This window comes from Polypterus senegalus, chromosome 1 (genome assembly GCF_016835505.1).
Source record: "Polypterus senegalus isolate Bchr_013 chromosome 1, ASM1683550v1, whole genome shotgun sequence".
Classification (NCBI taxonomy): Eukaryota; Metazoa; Chordata; class Cladistia; order Polypteriformes; family Polypteridae; genus Polypterus; species Polypterus senegalus.
The window spans coordinates 97,174,708-97,190,202 of NC_053154.1; the positions used below are offsets into that span (position 1 = coordinate 97,174,708).

Genomic DNA, 15,495 nt, shown 5'->3' on the forward strand with positions numbered 1-15,495 from the left:
TTACAGACGCTAGAGACAATCAAATTTTACCTCAAACTTTTCGACAAGCATTAATCACCATCTTTCCTAAACAAAATAAGGACTTATTACAATGTGCATCATACAGACCAATTTCACTTCTGAATAATGACGTTAAGATACTCTCAAAAATCATAGCTAGAAGAATGGAGAAAGTGTTGCCTTCGATAATATCACAAGATCAAACTGGATTTATCAAGGGTCGACACTTATCTTCCAATCTTCGACGCCTGTTTAATGTAATATACTCACCAGTAAAGTCAAACACCCCAGAAATATTATTATCATTGGATGCAGAAAAAGCATTTGACATGATTGAATGGAAATAACTTTTCACTACATTAGAGAAATTTGGGTTTGGCCCGAACATTTGTGCATGGATCAAACTACTGTATACCAATCCAGAAGCTTCAGTCTGTATTAACATTTGCTCGGACTACTTTAAACTAGAATGTGGTACCAGACAAGGATGCCCCTTGTCACCACTGCTATTTGCAATCGCCATTGAACCACTGGCGGTTCACTGTTGAAATGCTTATCAGATAAAGGGGATTATCAGAGAGGGACTGGAACAGAAGATTTCTCTATATGCAGATGATATGATACTGTATACAGTAATCCCTCCTCGATCGTGGGGGTTGCGTTCCAGACCCCCCCGCGATAGGTGAAAATCTGCAAAGTAGAAATCATATGTTTGTATGGTTATTTTTATATATTTTAGGTTATTTTTATATATTTTAAGCCCTTATAAACTCTCCCACACTCTTTATAAATATTCCCCGCAGAGTTATACAGCATAATCCCTTTGTATTCTCATAGATATTAGGTAAGATTCATTGAAATTATGTATATAAACACACTGTTTATATACAGTAAAACCTAAATATTTTAAAGATATCGAGTGTCTCCGATATCACATATGATACAGCCATTATGATAGACAGGCCACCAGCAATAAATACATACAATGCAAGAAAAATAGTATACAGTAAATGTGTGTACAGTGACACTAAACGTATGTACATGTACTAAGTACTGTAAGTAGAAAATTAATTATGATTACTCGCCAACAGTGACACGATGACTTGTCCGATAACAATGAGTTTAATTTTACTGCACAACAAAGGAGAGCGTTACAGCTCATCTAAAGGAGCCACTTCAGGCGATTGTGTAGCACTGCCGTTGTTCTTCTTCTGGCAGTCTTCAATCCAAATCCCTAAAGCAGGTTCTATCCAGACTACTGCCTTATTACATCCACTTACAACTCGTTTTGCACCCTGGTTAAAAGGACACTGCGACCGTAGATCTTATATTCCTTTACTACTTTTTAAATAAAAAGAATTGTAGCCTCATTGATGCTGTATTGATGTCCTACAGCGGTGTAGCTTTTCCCTTCCTTCAACAAATGCAAAACGTTTACCTTTTCGGCAATCGTTAACATCTTCCGTTGGCGCTTGGGCACGGCCCCTGAAGCAGGAGCAGATCGTTTTGGAGCCATAATGAAGGGCTTGACTATGCACAAAGATAAAAACAAAAGAGCAAAAAAGTTAACTCTTTACACAGCGAAACACGTTGATGCTGAATGAGCGAGACGAGACTTCCTGGTTAACACTGCATTCAGCACACAGGAACTTAACTGCATGCTCTGATTGGTTAGCTTCTCAGTCAGCAGAACTTAACTGCGTGCTCTGATTGGTTAGCTTCTCAGTCAGGAGAATTTAACTGTGTGCTCTGATTGGTTAGCTTCTCAGTCATCCGCCAATAGCGTCCCTTGTATGAAATCAACTGGGCAAACCAACTGAGGAAGCATGTACAGGAAGTAAAAAGACACATTGTCCGCGGAACCCACGAAGCAGCGAAAAATCTGCATTATATATTTAGTTATGCTTACATATAAAATCCACGACAGAGTGAAGCTGTGAAAGTCGAAGCGCGATATAGCGGGGGATTACTGTATATCAGACCCACAAAATTCTGTGCCTGCAGTCTTAACAGCACTCACAGAATTTCAAAAGATCTCTGGTCTCAGAATTAGTTTGAATAAAAGTGTACTCTTTCCAGTGAATTTTCAAGCATATAATATTAGATTGACCACCCTACCTTTAATCATTGCAGATCAGTTTAAATACCTAGGGGTTAACATCACAAGTAAACACAAAGCTGTTTATCAATAAAATTTTGCCATCTGTATGGAAAAAAATTAATCAAGATTTACATAGATGGTCAACCCTTCATCTCACTCTAGCTGGAAGAATTAGTTATTAAGATGAGTATTCTTCCTAAGCTTCTTTTTTTATTTGAAAACATTCCAGTATACATTAATAAATCATTTTTAAGCAATTAGATTCAACAATAACCTCATTTATTTGGAACTCAAAACATCCACACATTCAAAAAGCGACCCTACAAAGACCTAAGGCAGAAGGTGGCATGGCACTACCTAACTTTCAGTTTTATTACTGGGCAGCAAACATACAAGCTATAAAAACCTGGACACAAATAGATGAATATACACAGGCTTGGTCCACAATAGAAGTAAAATCCTGCAGTACTTCTTTATTTTCCCTCCTCTGTGCCCCAACAGATGTAAGTTATTGCCAATGTACTAATAATCCAATTGTGCTTCACTCACTCAGAATATGGAACCAATGTAGAAAGCATTTTAGGATGGAGAATCTTTTATTTGTGGCACCTCTGCAAGAGAACCACCTCTTTCAACCCTCGCAAACATATGCAGTTTTTAATATCTGGAAAAGATTTAGGATTAGATTGCTTAGAGATCTTTATATAGACAACATCTTTGCATCCTATGAACAAGTACAATCCAAATTTAACTTTCCAGCTACACATTTCTTTCACTATCTTCAAATTAGGGACTTTGTTAAACAGAACCTGCCCGATTTTCCTCATCTTGCACCCTCCTCCAGGCTGGAAAAAATATTGCTCAATTTCGAGGACTTAGACATCATCTCTGCAATATATAAAATTATTTCACAGTCCCTCACTTCAAAGATCCAAGAGGACAATAATCAACATATCAGAAAAGGAGTGGAAGGTAGCAATGCAGAGAATTCACTCAAGCTCCATATGCGCAAAGCATACAATTATTCAACTCAAAATTATATATCAAGCACATCTGTCTTGCTTAAAACTGTCCAAAATGTTCCCAGGTCAAGATCCAACCTGCGAATGTTGCAATCATGTCCCAGCTTCACTGGGCCACATGTTTTGGGCCTGCAGCAAATTAACATCATTTTGAACCAAATTTTTTAAGTGCCTTTCAGACAGCCTTGGTGTCACAATCCCTCCTAACCCATTAACAGCTGTGTTTGGTGTTCTTCCAGATGGGCTTAAAGTGGAGAAGGATAAACAAACTGTGATTCCATTCACTACACTATTGGCACGAAGACATATTTTGCTAAACTGGAAGAATTCTAACTCCCCTCTTTTAAGTCAGTGGGAAACTGATGTTTTATACTATTTGAAATTGGAAAAAATCTAATTCTCAATTAGAGGAACAGTACAGAATTTTTTCAAAACCTGGCATGATCTAATCAATAATATTTTAGAATAAGCTCTTAAAGCACCAAGGAAGCAATTCTTTCAGTATGAACAGTAGACTGATTTCATAGTCTGATTAAAATCTATACTCTTTTTTTTGCTATACTGGTCTTCACTTTAAAAAAACTTAAAATAACTAATATCTGTTGTATGCTTACTAGATTAGGCCATATAATAATGTAGTGGTAATTACTTCTACCTCAGAGCCATGGAGACCTGTGTTTGACTTTCTACCCTGTCACTGTTTTGGGAAGTTAGTATTTCTTCCCATACATGCCAGTTTTGTCCTATATTATAATTTTCTGCAATATCATAAAGACATGCCCTTATGTTTAAATTAGCTTGGTTTGAGAAACTGGTGTTGTAGGGACTTGGTGGTATCTAACCAATTGGTTCCTCCTCTTAGGAACCCAACAACGGACAAAGCAAGTCCCACTGGTGAGAGGAAAAGATTGAGATCAAGCCAGAGTCCCAGGAAATATTGAAAGGAATGTTTTATGCTACCTGAAAAGGTGGCAGCTGGACAAGTCGTTTGATCTTGGGTTAAACATGAGAGAGCCCGCAGGGTTTATTTGTGTTCTGCTACTTTGTACTTTGTATTGTCTTTCTTTCGATTCCTCTGTTGTGTGCTTAATTCATTATTTTGTATCTGTGGTTCAGATGGCATGATTATAGATGAAGAGAAATGCCACAAGTGCACTGTGTTTTGTTATAGATCAGTTAGGAGCCACCTCATGTAATGCACTTGTGCCATTTGCTTTAATATTCTTGGAGTAGCACTCTTGCATTTTGCTGCGAGTCTTGCTGCTTCATTTAAACCACCATAACAAGGTTTCCAAGAATACTTGTGGTGTAGCAGGTCCACAGCACCTGTCAAAGGGCCACTTTTAAAATAAATAATCATCGCGCTCGCAGCTTGATGAGGGGGCGTAGTGGTTGTGTGTCTGAAGCAGTTCTCGGGGTGATTCGCGATGTGGGCATTTCTTACCTAAGTTCACAGGTGAGAAACCGTCCACATTCATGATTGTTCCTGGGGCTGCTGATTTGCCACAGCTGCCATGCCCTCTAGGTAAATAGAAGCGTGAGTCGGCTAAGAAAAAGAAAGAACGGACGGGAGGTTGCAGGAGGAAAGCAGGAAGCAGTGGGGAGAGAAAGAAGAAAGGAAAGAAAAATAATGGAGGTTGCAGGAAGAAAGCAGGAAGCAATGGACAGAGAAAGAAAGTCGGTGCAGGAGAGCGAGCGAGTGTAGGCTCACGTTGCAGCTGAACAGAGAGCCTGGGTATTGGGCTGACACCCAGAGAATAGTAGTAGTGGTCACTCCCGCTGAGTGATCATGTAGCGGGATTGACCGGAAGGCGGATGACTCTCCGCGTAAGGCCGCAGGGCTTGGGACTTGGGGAGTGTATTCCACAGCGTGGGCGCCCTGCTCACTGTGGATCCCAAGTCTCTGTCAGGAGGAGCCTACCAGAGTCAGGGATCGGAGAGGCGAACTAAACAGCTGTAGGCAGAGTGAAGGTGGGCTGCAAGTAGGAGACTCCCCTGTTGAGAAGCCCAGACATGGGAAGCAGGGGAGCTGCTAGATAGAGAATATAGATTGCTTCCTGCATTATTTTAACCTCGTTGTTTTTAAGAAGACTTTATCTATTTATTGGTTTTAACCTCCATGTGTCATATCTGCTTTTATGGATTATTTATTTGAAGAATTTTGTATGCACTGCACTTTAATTTGAACACTTTATTTTTGTTGTTGTTTTAAATAAAAGCACTTGACACTTTTGCACCATCCCCTTGCTATGTTGTTGCCTCACTACTAAGCTCTTTCATACAAAAACAAGATGATGTTGGATCAGACATGCAATCTAAATCATCTTATTATTTACAAGTGGCTCAAGAACGCTTGCCCTTGTTTCTGATATTGAAGCACTGCAAGAGGCAGATATAGTGGAAGGAAACCAGAATCCTAAGAATAAACCTATAAAAACAACAGGTTCAGTCCTAGAGTGAAATCACACAGTCATTAATTAATTGTGTTATAAGAGTGAAACTTTAAATTAGAAAAAAAAAATATTTGTGCTTCAAATTCTGTTAGTGGATTAGGGCTCTCAGAATAATATCCAAATGTTTGACTTCAATAACATTTCAACCTAGGTTTATTGACCTTTTAGTGTTATTTTTGTAACTAGATTTGAAAGACTTTACCCTGTCTTCAGTGAGGGTATCGGGTAACTAAATAATATCAGAATGGACATTAAGGCAGTCTGTAGTTCAGCAAGAATTATGCTGTATCTTCACATATCTTCCCTCAGTTTACAGCCACGAGAGCAATCACTATGAGACAAACACCAACGATGAACATCATATTAGTTTATCATAGGACATGTCCAGTCATGAGCTTCTGTTGTTAGTAGAAAATGTTTACAGAATAAAACTAATGAAGTACATAGATTGTCTGAAAATGTCAAACATTTGACTGAAGCCTATTAAAGAGCAAACTGTTGTGTGAATGATCAATAGTGGTAAGCGAACCCCTCAGAATTGGCTTTACTGCAGGTGCGTCAAAATAACAGAAATGTTGTTCAGGAATTTTGCCAAACTCCGCAAAATGCTTTGAAAGCAATGAGGAAGGATGAGCTGAGCTAGTTTTTGAGTGGATTCTAGTGGTCCAATGGTCTTTTATGTCTCTCAGAGGGCTAAGGAAGTATCTCCCAACTAATTTGGACCAATTATTATTGTTAAAAATATGACCTGAATTGTGAGGCAATAAAACACCACAAACAAAATATAACAAATGGCAACAAATTAGCAGTAAGCAATTTGAATATACATTATTGCATTCATAGAGTTCCAATCTGGAGGCACACATTGGCTGGGCCACAAATTGGCAACATGGGACTTGCAACTCTGTGCACAGCTGGAAGATCTTTTTTGTTTCATATGTATCTGTGGAGATAAGAAAGAAACTCCTTGTAAATAGTAATGAATCTTTCATTATTTTTATTTGACAGGGTCTCCTCTATTTCCTGATAAGAGAAGGGCATCTCTTAAGGCTTGTGCTAGGATAGGTGCATGGCTAATTATGCATGCAAATCAGATTAGTGTTATATATCTGGTGGCAACTAAATGAAAATAATGTTTTTATTTTTTTAACACATGATGGATGGAGATGTACTGATCAACAGTGATCTTACAGTAGGAATGAAAGTTCTGTGCATGGCTCCTGCAGCTCTGAAATACTATGCGTGCCTTGCAAAGCATCATGGAGAGCTGGGAAAAATATCTTCACATGAACCATCCAAACATTTCCAGAAATATTTTAAGGGAATACAGCATATTTGCTTTGGCAAATTTTGACAATTGACACTAATGATTAATAAATCTTTGCATGATGTAAAAATAGCTTTAATTAAGGCATAATTAAGAAACCCCAATTCAAACCATCACCTGATAAAGTTATTTAACCTTTTTGCACAGTAATATATAATTTTTGAATTGTATTAATGATTAATTAAAAATAAAAAAATGGTTTCACAAAAATCAGTCTTAGCATTTCCTGTCTTTTCATTTCCAGTCTCTCTTAGCACTGTGCAACAATAAAAAAAAATGTGTTCCAGACTGCCATATTATATGTATGTGAGTTTTTTTCTTACCCCATTGCCCTTTCTTCTTTTAAAGGTGAGCTTTATTTATTTAGGTTAATTCAGTGAATATCCCTTGGGTTCAGTTCCCTACCTAGTGAGTGATGTACCCATATGTACTCTGCATATTCTCACTACGACCATTTAAGTTTTCTCCTGGTACTGTATATTCTTCCCATATCCCAAAGATAAACTTGTTGAGCTCATTGACCATTCTAAATTAGCTAGTTGTAAGTGCATGAGCGTGTATTATACCCAGTGCTGCCAGGGTACACTACTACATCCCACAAATCTGCCAACACTAATCCTAATTTTAGTGATTGTTAAATTCCTTTATTTATTTGTAAAAGCATTAATAAGCTTATAGCAAATTATAGTATTTTTTTTTTTGTCCTTTATGGCTATTTTCAGGCCATGACATTAACCAAAAAGAGAACAAAATACTGCATATTGATCAGGTCATCGAAGTGGAAATATTTATAACCTGAAAAGTATAGTTGCCTCCTTGAACAGTCACCTTATCGTGGTGGAGGGGTTTGCGTGTCCCAGTGATCCTAGGAGCTATGTTGTCCGGGGCTTTATGCCCCTGGTAGGGCCACCCAAGGCAAACTGGTCCTAGGTGAGGGATGAGACAAACAGCGGTTCAACAAACCTCCGATGAAGAATAAAAACCTTGGACGACGTTTTCCCATGCCCGGACGCGGGTCACCGGGGCACCCCTCTGGAGCCAGGCCTGGAGGTGGGGCTCGATGGCGATTGCCTGGTGGCCGGGCTTGCACCCATGGGGCTCGGCCGGGCACAGCCCGAAGAGGTAACGTGGGTCCTCCTCCCCATGGGCTCACCACCTATGGGATGGGCCAAGGAGGTTGGGTGCAGTGTGAGTTGGGTGGTGGCCGAAGGCGGGGACCTTGGCGGTCTGATCCTCGGCTACAGAAACTGGCTCTTGGGACGTGGAATGTCACCTGTCTGAAGGGGAAGGAGCCTGAGCTAGTGCGCGAGGTCAAGAGGTTCCGGCTAGATATAGTCGGACTCACCTCGACGCACAGCTTGGACTCTGGAACCAATCTCCTTGAGAGGGGCTGGACTCTCTACCACTCTGGAGTTGCCCCCGGTGAGAGGCCGAGCAGGTGTGGGCATACTTATTGCCCCCCGACTCGGAGCCTGTGCATTGGGGTTTACCCCAGTGGACGAGAGAGTGGCCTCCCTCCGCCTTCGGGTGGGGGGAAGGGTCCTGACTGTTGTTTGTGCGTATGCCAACAGCAGTTTGGAGTATCCACCCTTTTGGAGTCTCTGGAGGGGTGCTAGAGGGCATACCTTCTGGGATTCCCTCGTTTTGCTGGGAGACTTCAATGCTCACGTGGGCAATGACAGTGAGACCTGGAAGGGCGTGATTGGGAGGAATGGCCCCCCGAAAGGGTGTTTTGTTATTGGACTTCTGTGCTCGCCACGGATTGTCCATAACGAACACCATGTTCAAGCATAAGGGTGTTCATATGTGCACTTGGCACCAGGACACCCTAGGCCTCAGGTCGATGATCGACTTTGTGGTTGTGTCGTTGGACTTGCGGCCATATGTCTTGGACACTCGGGTGAAGAGAGGGGCGGAGCTGTCAACTGATCACCACCTGGTGGTGAGTTGGCTTCGATGGTGGGGGAAGATGCCGGTCAGACCTGGTAGGCCCAAACATGTTGTGAGGGTCTGCTGGGAACGGCTGGCAGAGTCCCCTGTCAGAAGTAGCTTCAACTCCCACCTCCGCAGAACTTCAACCACGTCCCGAGGGAGGTGGAGGACATTGAGTCCGAATGGGCCATGTTCCGTGCCTCTATTGTTGAGGCGGCTGACCGGAGCTGTGGCCGCAAGGTGGTCGGTGCCTGTTGTGGCAGCAATCCCCGAACCCGTTGGTGGACACTGGCGGTGAGGGATGCCGTCAAGCTGAAGAAGGAGTCCTATAGGACTTTTTGTCCTGTGGGTCTCTGGAGGCAGCTGATAGGTACCAGCAGGCCAAGTGGAATGCGGCTTCGGTTGTTGCTGAGGCAAAAACTTGGGCATGGGAGGAGTTTGGAGAGGCCATGGAGAACGACTTTGGATGGCTTCGAGGAGATTCTGGTCCACCGTCCGGAGTTTCAGGAGGGGGAAGCAGTGCAGTGTCAACACCGTATATGGTTGGTATGGTGCGCTGCTGACCTCGACTCGGAACGTTGTGGGTCGGTGGGGAGTACTTGAAGCCCTCCTCAATCCCACTAACATGCCTTCCAATGAGGAAGCAGAGCCTGGGGACTCTGAGGTGGGCTCTCCCATCTCTGGGACTGAAGTCACCGAGGTGGTCAAAAAACTCCTTGGTGGCAGGGCCCCGGGTGGATGAGATACCCGAGTTCCTTAAGGCTCTGGATGTTGTAGGACTGTCTTGGTTGAAACGTCTCTGCAACATCGCATGGACATCGGTAACAGTGCCTCTGGATTGGCAGACCGGGGTGGTGGTCCCCCTCTTTAAACCTCGGATTCAGGAGGAACAGTGTGGTTTTCATCCTGGTTGCGGAACAGTGGACCAGCTCTTCACCCTTAGCAGAGTCCTGGAGGGTGCATGGGAGTTTGCCCAACCAGTCTACATATGTTTTGTGGACTTGGAAAAGGCGTTCGACCATGTCCCTCGGGGAATCCTGTGGGGGGTGCTCCGGGAGTATGGGGTACCGGACCCCCTGATAAGGGCTGTTCGGTCCCTGTACAACCGGTGTCAGAGCCTGGTCCGCATTGCCGGCAGTAAGTCGAGCCCGTTTCCAGTGAGAGTTTGACTCCGCCAGGGCTGCCATTTGTCACCGATTCTGTTCATAACTTTTATGGACAGAATTTCTAGGCGCAGCCAGGGTGTTGAAGGGGTCCGATTTGGTGGACTCAGGATTGGGTCACTGCTTTTTGCAGATGATGTTGTCCTGTTTGCTTCATAAGGCCGTGAACTTCAGCTCTCTCTGGATCGGTTTGCAGCTGAGTGTGAAGCGGCTGGGATGAGAATCAACACCTCCAAATCCGAGACCATGGTCATCAGCCGGAAAAGGGTGGAGTGCCCTCTCAGGGTTGGGGGAGAGATCCTGCCCCAAGTGGAGGAGTTCAAGTATCTTGGGGTCTTGTTCACGAGTGATGGAAGAATGGAGCGTGAGCGACAGGCGGATTGGTGCGGCATCCACAGTGATGCGGGCTCTGCAACGGTCTGTCGTGGTGAAAAAGGAGCTGAGCCGTAAGGCAAAGCTCTCAATTTACCAGTCGATCTACGCTTCTACCCTCACCTATGGTCATGAGCTATGGGTAGTGACCGAAAGAACGAGATTGCGAATACAAGCGGCTGAAATGAGTTTCCTCCGCAGGGTGTCTGAGCTTTCCCTTAAAGATAGGGTGAGAAGCTCAGTCATCCGGGATGGGCTCAGAGTAGAGCCGCTGCTCCTCCGCATCGAGAAGAGTCAGATGAGGTGGCTCGGGCATCTGATCAGGATGCCTCCTGGACGCCTCCCTGGGGAGGTGTTCCGGGCACGTCCAACCGGGAGGAGGCCCCGGGGAAGACCCAGGACACGCTGGAGGGACTATGTCTGCCGGCTGGCCTGGGAACGCCTTGGGATTCTCCCGGAAGAGCTGGAAGAAGTGGCCGGGGAGAGGGAAGTCTGGGCCTCTCTACTTAAGCTGCTGCCCCTGCGACCCGACCTCGGATAAGCGGAAGAGGATGGATGGATGGATGGAAGTATAGTTGCTATGTTCTACCTGGGACACTACAAGCTGATTGCTTTATCTCATGCAATAAGTGGTCACCTATACCATTTGCTTAGCTGCCCAGCTAAACCCCCGTACAATGCCAGTCCTTGAAATCTCTGTTGTAATATACCAAAAATATTTCTATTAATACTAAAAAATACTAATTCTTTCATCATGCTATTTCAGAAACATGCAGCCCAATGGAAGGGAGGAGGGGACATAGAAAGTTTAGAAAATAAATGAATGACTAGTTTAGCAGTGAATCAGTGAAATTTTTTACTGCTTGTAGTCTTTAATATAAAGTCCAAAGACATCAAAAAACATTGGGAAGTGTGACTATAGTGTCAAGAATGAAATGAAAACAACTGCTGAACCCTTGAAATACTCAAAGCAAGAAGGTATATGTCATGCATTAGATATTTGTACAAATGCACAAAGTCATTAAAAGAAAAGCAAGTATAACCACTCTTGGAATTTAAATTGCCTTGATATTTCACATTTCCAAACATTTAAAACTCAGCTTAGTCTTAAATATTGGGAGTGTTATATTTTAACCTTCTGTAAATGGTTAAGCATGTGTAACAGGTGGTGTGTGCAGCAAAGTTAAGAGAGCGACCATGCAGGAAAGCTGTATCACAAAGCCAAGAGCCAGATCTGCAAGAAAGTGTAATTTAAACTAGGTAATTCCAAGTTCACCCATCAACTTTGTTATCCCAGTTTTCTCAATAAAGTACTGCATAAAGCCAGAGTCAGTCCTGGCACCAACAAAGACAATGAGCAAAAAGCAGGAACCAGTTCGGGGCTTAATACGTCACATGCACACATACATTAATGTCACATTTTGAGGCCTCTTACCAGCATTAGGGCCTGGATGATCTTCTATAATTTGCAGAAACTCATTTAGCTTTATTTTATAAAGGATAATGTCAAGTAATTCATTTTCTGGCAGAAAGGTGAGCAAATCATGTCAAGGAAAAGTGCTAGTAGATGTATCCAGCAATCCTGTGATGTCGTACTTTTGGAATTTACTGTTCAATTAAGCAGTCATAAAACTTATAGTACGTATACACAGAATTAAAAGTAAACCATTTCTTCATCTTTTGGCAATCCCCCTATTTTCTGACTCAGGTTTTTAGATTATTAGAATATTAGATTTTTAAAGTCCATTGTTCAACATCTTGTGCATTCAGAAAAAGTATTACATTGTTTTGCTTCTCTCTGTGTCTAAAGACTAACTTCTGTTTGATCTCTATTTTGAATTAATAATCTCTTAAGTTTTCAGTATGCATTTCTCTTAACTGTAACTATGTAACCTATATTTCCAGCCCTCAGCAGTACTGTGTTTAAGCATTATTCTTATATTTTTTAATAATAACATGGGCTTCTTTTGTATTCAGAACAGGAAGAGATGCAAAACATTGCAATTAATATTAAATAGTTTGACATCTAAGAATACTTTTACATAGCAAGCAGACCAGTATTAATGCTTTCTAATTAAAGTGGATGAAAAAAAAGTGGTTTCACTGCTCAAAGATTTAAAGATGCCCACCAGTGCAATGTCGAGACCATTCCATAATAAAATTTCCTAAAATTGTTTTATATATGTATTATTATCCTGGATCAAGAATTTAAATGACAGGTTATTAGCAGAATATGCATTGATACAACTTTTTTTTTTGTTTTTTCTCCCTTTTCAGAGCGCTATTATTGGAGCTCAGACTTGCGCATTCCCACAGTCAGTTTCAAGAAGGTCCTAACTAATGACCAAGCTGCATTATTCTGGCTGACCACCCTGCGTAGTACTGGTATTGTACTTTTGAAAGGTGCAGACATACAGCAAGGAGAGGTTGCAAAACTGTCTGAAAGGATTGGTTACCTCCGCCTTACTTTTTATGGGTAGGCTAACATTATTAATTTCTTTTTCCTGTCATTTTCTAAAAGAATTTATTACCTTTTTTTTCCTTGTTTTTTTGTTGAAGTATACTGTATGTACTATATAATGCAGTATGTGGCAGAGATAGTGACAATGAGAAGTATTTTTGTTCAACTACATAGTTTTAAAATTTCAGCCTTTAAAATTACAACAAATACATCCTCAGATGTTTCTGCAGGAATACTCTGGGTAATTCTAAAGGGTTTCTTAAGAGGACAGATTATTTCATATCTTTCCCACAAGAATAAATTAGAAACCAAGAAAGTATTAGAGCTAGAAAGCGAAATTACTAGAATAGATGAAGAACATGCCAGGCTCCCAAGCGAGCCTCTACATAGGAAAAGGCAGGCTCTGCATTCAGAACTCAACCTCTTGACAACTAAAGAAACTGAACAACTAATTTATAAATCCAGACATCATTACTATGAACACGTAGAGAAAGCTAATAAGCTTTTAGCTCAATAAATCCACAAGCAAGAAGTTTGCAATGCAATCCCAGTAATCACCAACATGAATGGAGACAAAATCATTGACCATAAAAATATAACGCACACATTTAGAGACTACTGTAAATCCTTATTTTACTGAGTTTAAAGAAGGCAATACTCAATCTAATACATTGCTGGATACATTACAGATACAGTACAGATACCACAAATAGATACTTTTAGTGCGGAGGAATTGGATAAACCTGTGGCGCTATCAGAATTACTAGATGATATAAAGTCACTTCAAGGTGAGAAAGCAGCAGGCCTTGATGGCTACTCTGCAGAATTTTATAAGAAATTCTCCGCTCAGCTAGCTCCCCTCCTATTAGCAACATTTACAGAAGCTAGAGACAATCAAATTCTCCCTCAAACTTTTCACCAAGCATTAATCACCGTCTTCCCTAAACAAAATAAGGACTTATTACAATGTGCATCATACAGACCAATTTCACTTCTGAATAATGATGTTAAGATGCTCTCAAAAATTATAGCTAAAAGGATGGAGAAAGTACTGCCTTCGGTAATATCACAAGATCAAACTGAATTTATCAAGGGTCGACACTTATCTTCCAATCTTCGACACCTGTTTAATGTAATATACTCACCATCAAAGTCAAACACCCCAGAAATATTATTATCATTGGATGCAGAAAAAGCACTTGACATGATTGAATGGAAATACCTTTTCACTACATTAGAGAAATTTGGGTTTGGCCTGAACATTTGTGAATGGATCAAACTACTGTATATCAATCCAGAAGCTTCGTTTGTATGAATATGATATTTGTTCAGACTACTTTAAAATAGAACGTGGTACAGACAAGGACCCCCCTTGTCACCACTGCTATTTGCAATCGCCATTGAACCACCGGCGGTTCACTGTTGAAATGCTGATCAGATAAAGGGATTATTAGAGAAGGACTGGAACAGAAAATTTCTCTATATGCAGATGATATGGCACTGTATATATCAGACCCACAAAATTCTGTGCCTGTGAATTCACTTTCCACTGAATTCTCAAGCATATAATATTAGATTAGACATCCTATCTTTTATCATTGCAGCTCAGTTTAAATACCTAGGAGTAAACATCACAAGTAAACACAAAGCTCTTTATCAACAAAATTTCGCCGTCTGCATGGAAAAAAATGAAGCAAGACTTGCATAGATGGTCAACCCTTCATCTCACTCTAGCTGGAAGAATTAACATTTTTTTTATTTCAAAACATTCCAATATACACCAATAAATCATTTTTAAGCAATTGGATTCAACAATAATCTCATTTATTTGGAACTCAAAACATCTACGTATCCAAAGAGCGACCCTACAAAGACCTAAGGCAGAAGGTGGCATGGCTCTAACCAACTTTCAGTTTTATTACTGGGCAGCAAACATATAAGCTATAAAAACCAGGACACAAACAGATGAAAATATACAGGGCTGGTCCACAATAGAAGTACAATCCTGCAGTACTTCTGTATATTCCCTGCTTTGCGCCCCAATAAATGCAAGTTATCGGCAATATAATAATAACCCAATTGTGCTTCACTCACTCAGAATATGGAACCAATGTAGAAGCATTTTAAGATGGAGAAGCTGTTATCTGTGGCACCTCTGCAAGAGAACCACCTCTTTCAACCGTCATAAACATATGTAGTTTTAATATCTGGAAAAGATTTGGGATTAAATTGCTTAGAGATCTTTATATAGACATCTTTGCATCCTATGAACAATTACATTCCAAATTTAACTTTCCAGCTACGCATTTCTTTCACTATCTTCAAATTAGGAACTTTGTTAAACAGAACCTGCCCGATTTTCCTCATCTTGCACCCTCGTACATGCTGGAAAAAATATTGGACAATTTCAAGGACTTAGACACCATCTCTGCAATACATAAAATTATTGTACAGTCCCTCCCTTTCAAAGATCCAACACTGGGAAAAAAATATCTTAATCAATATATCAGAAAAGGAGTGGAAGGTAGCAATGCCTAGGACCCTGGATGATCTGAAGAGATTATGTAAAGAAGAATGGTCTCAGATGCCATGCTATGTATTCTCCAACCTTATAAAAGGTTACAAGGGAAGACTCTATGCTGTTATACTGACAAAGAGAGGTTG

General features: G+C 41.2%; 1 protein-coding gene across 2 annotated transcripts in view; it reads left to right on the forward strand.

The window, feature by feature from the left end:
• The window catches only part of bbox1 (butyrobetaine (gamma), 2-oxoglutarate dioxygenase (gamma-butyrobetaine hydroxylase) 1), a 121,105-nt gene that overhangs the window by 70,390 nt on the left and 35,220 nt on the right, over window positions 1-15,495 (forward strand). For both annotated transcript variants that reach the window (XM_039753717.1, XM_039753728.1), the window contains exon 4: window positions 12,648-12,846. In XM_039753717.1, the coding sequence (XP_039609651.1) occupies window positions 12,648-12,846 (199 nt within the window). The remainder of the gene's footprint in view (window positions 1-12,647; window positions 12,847-15,495) is intronic.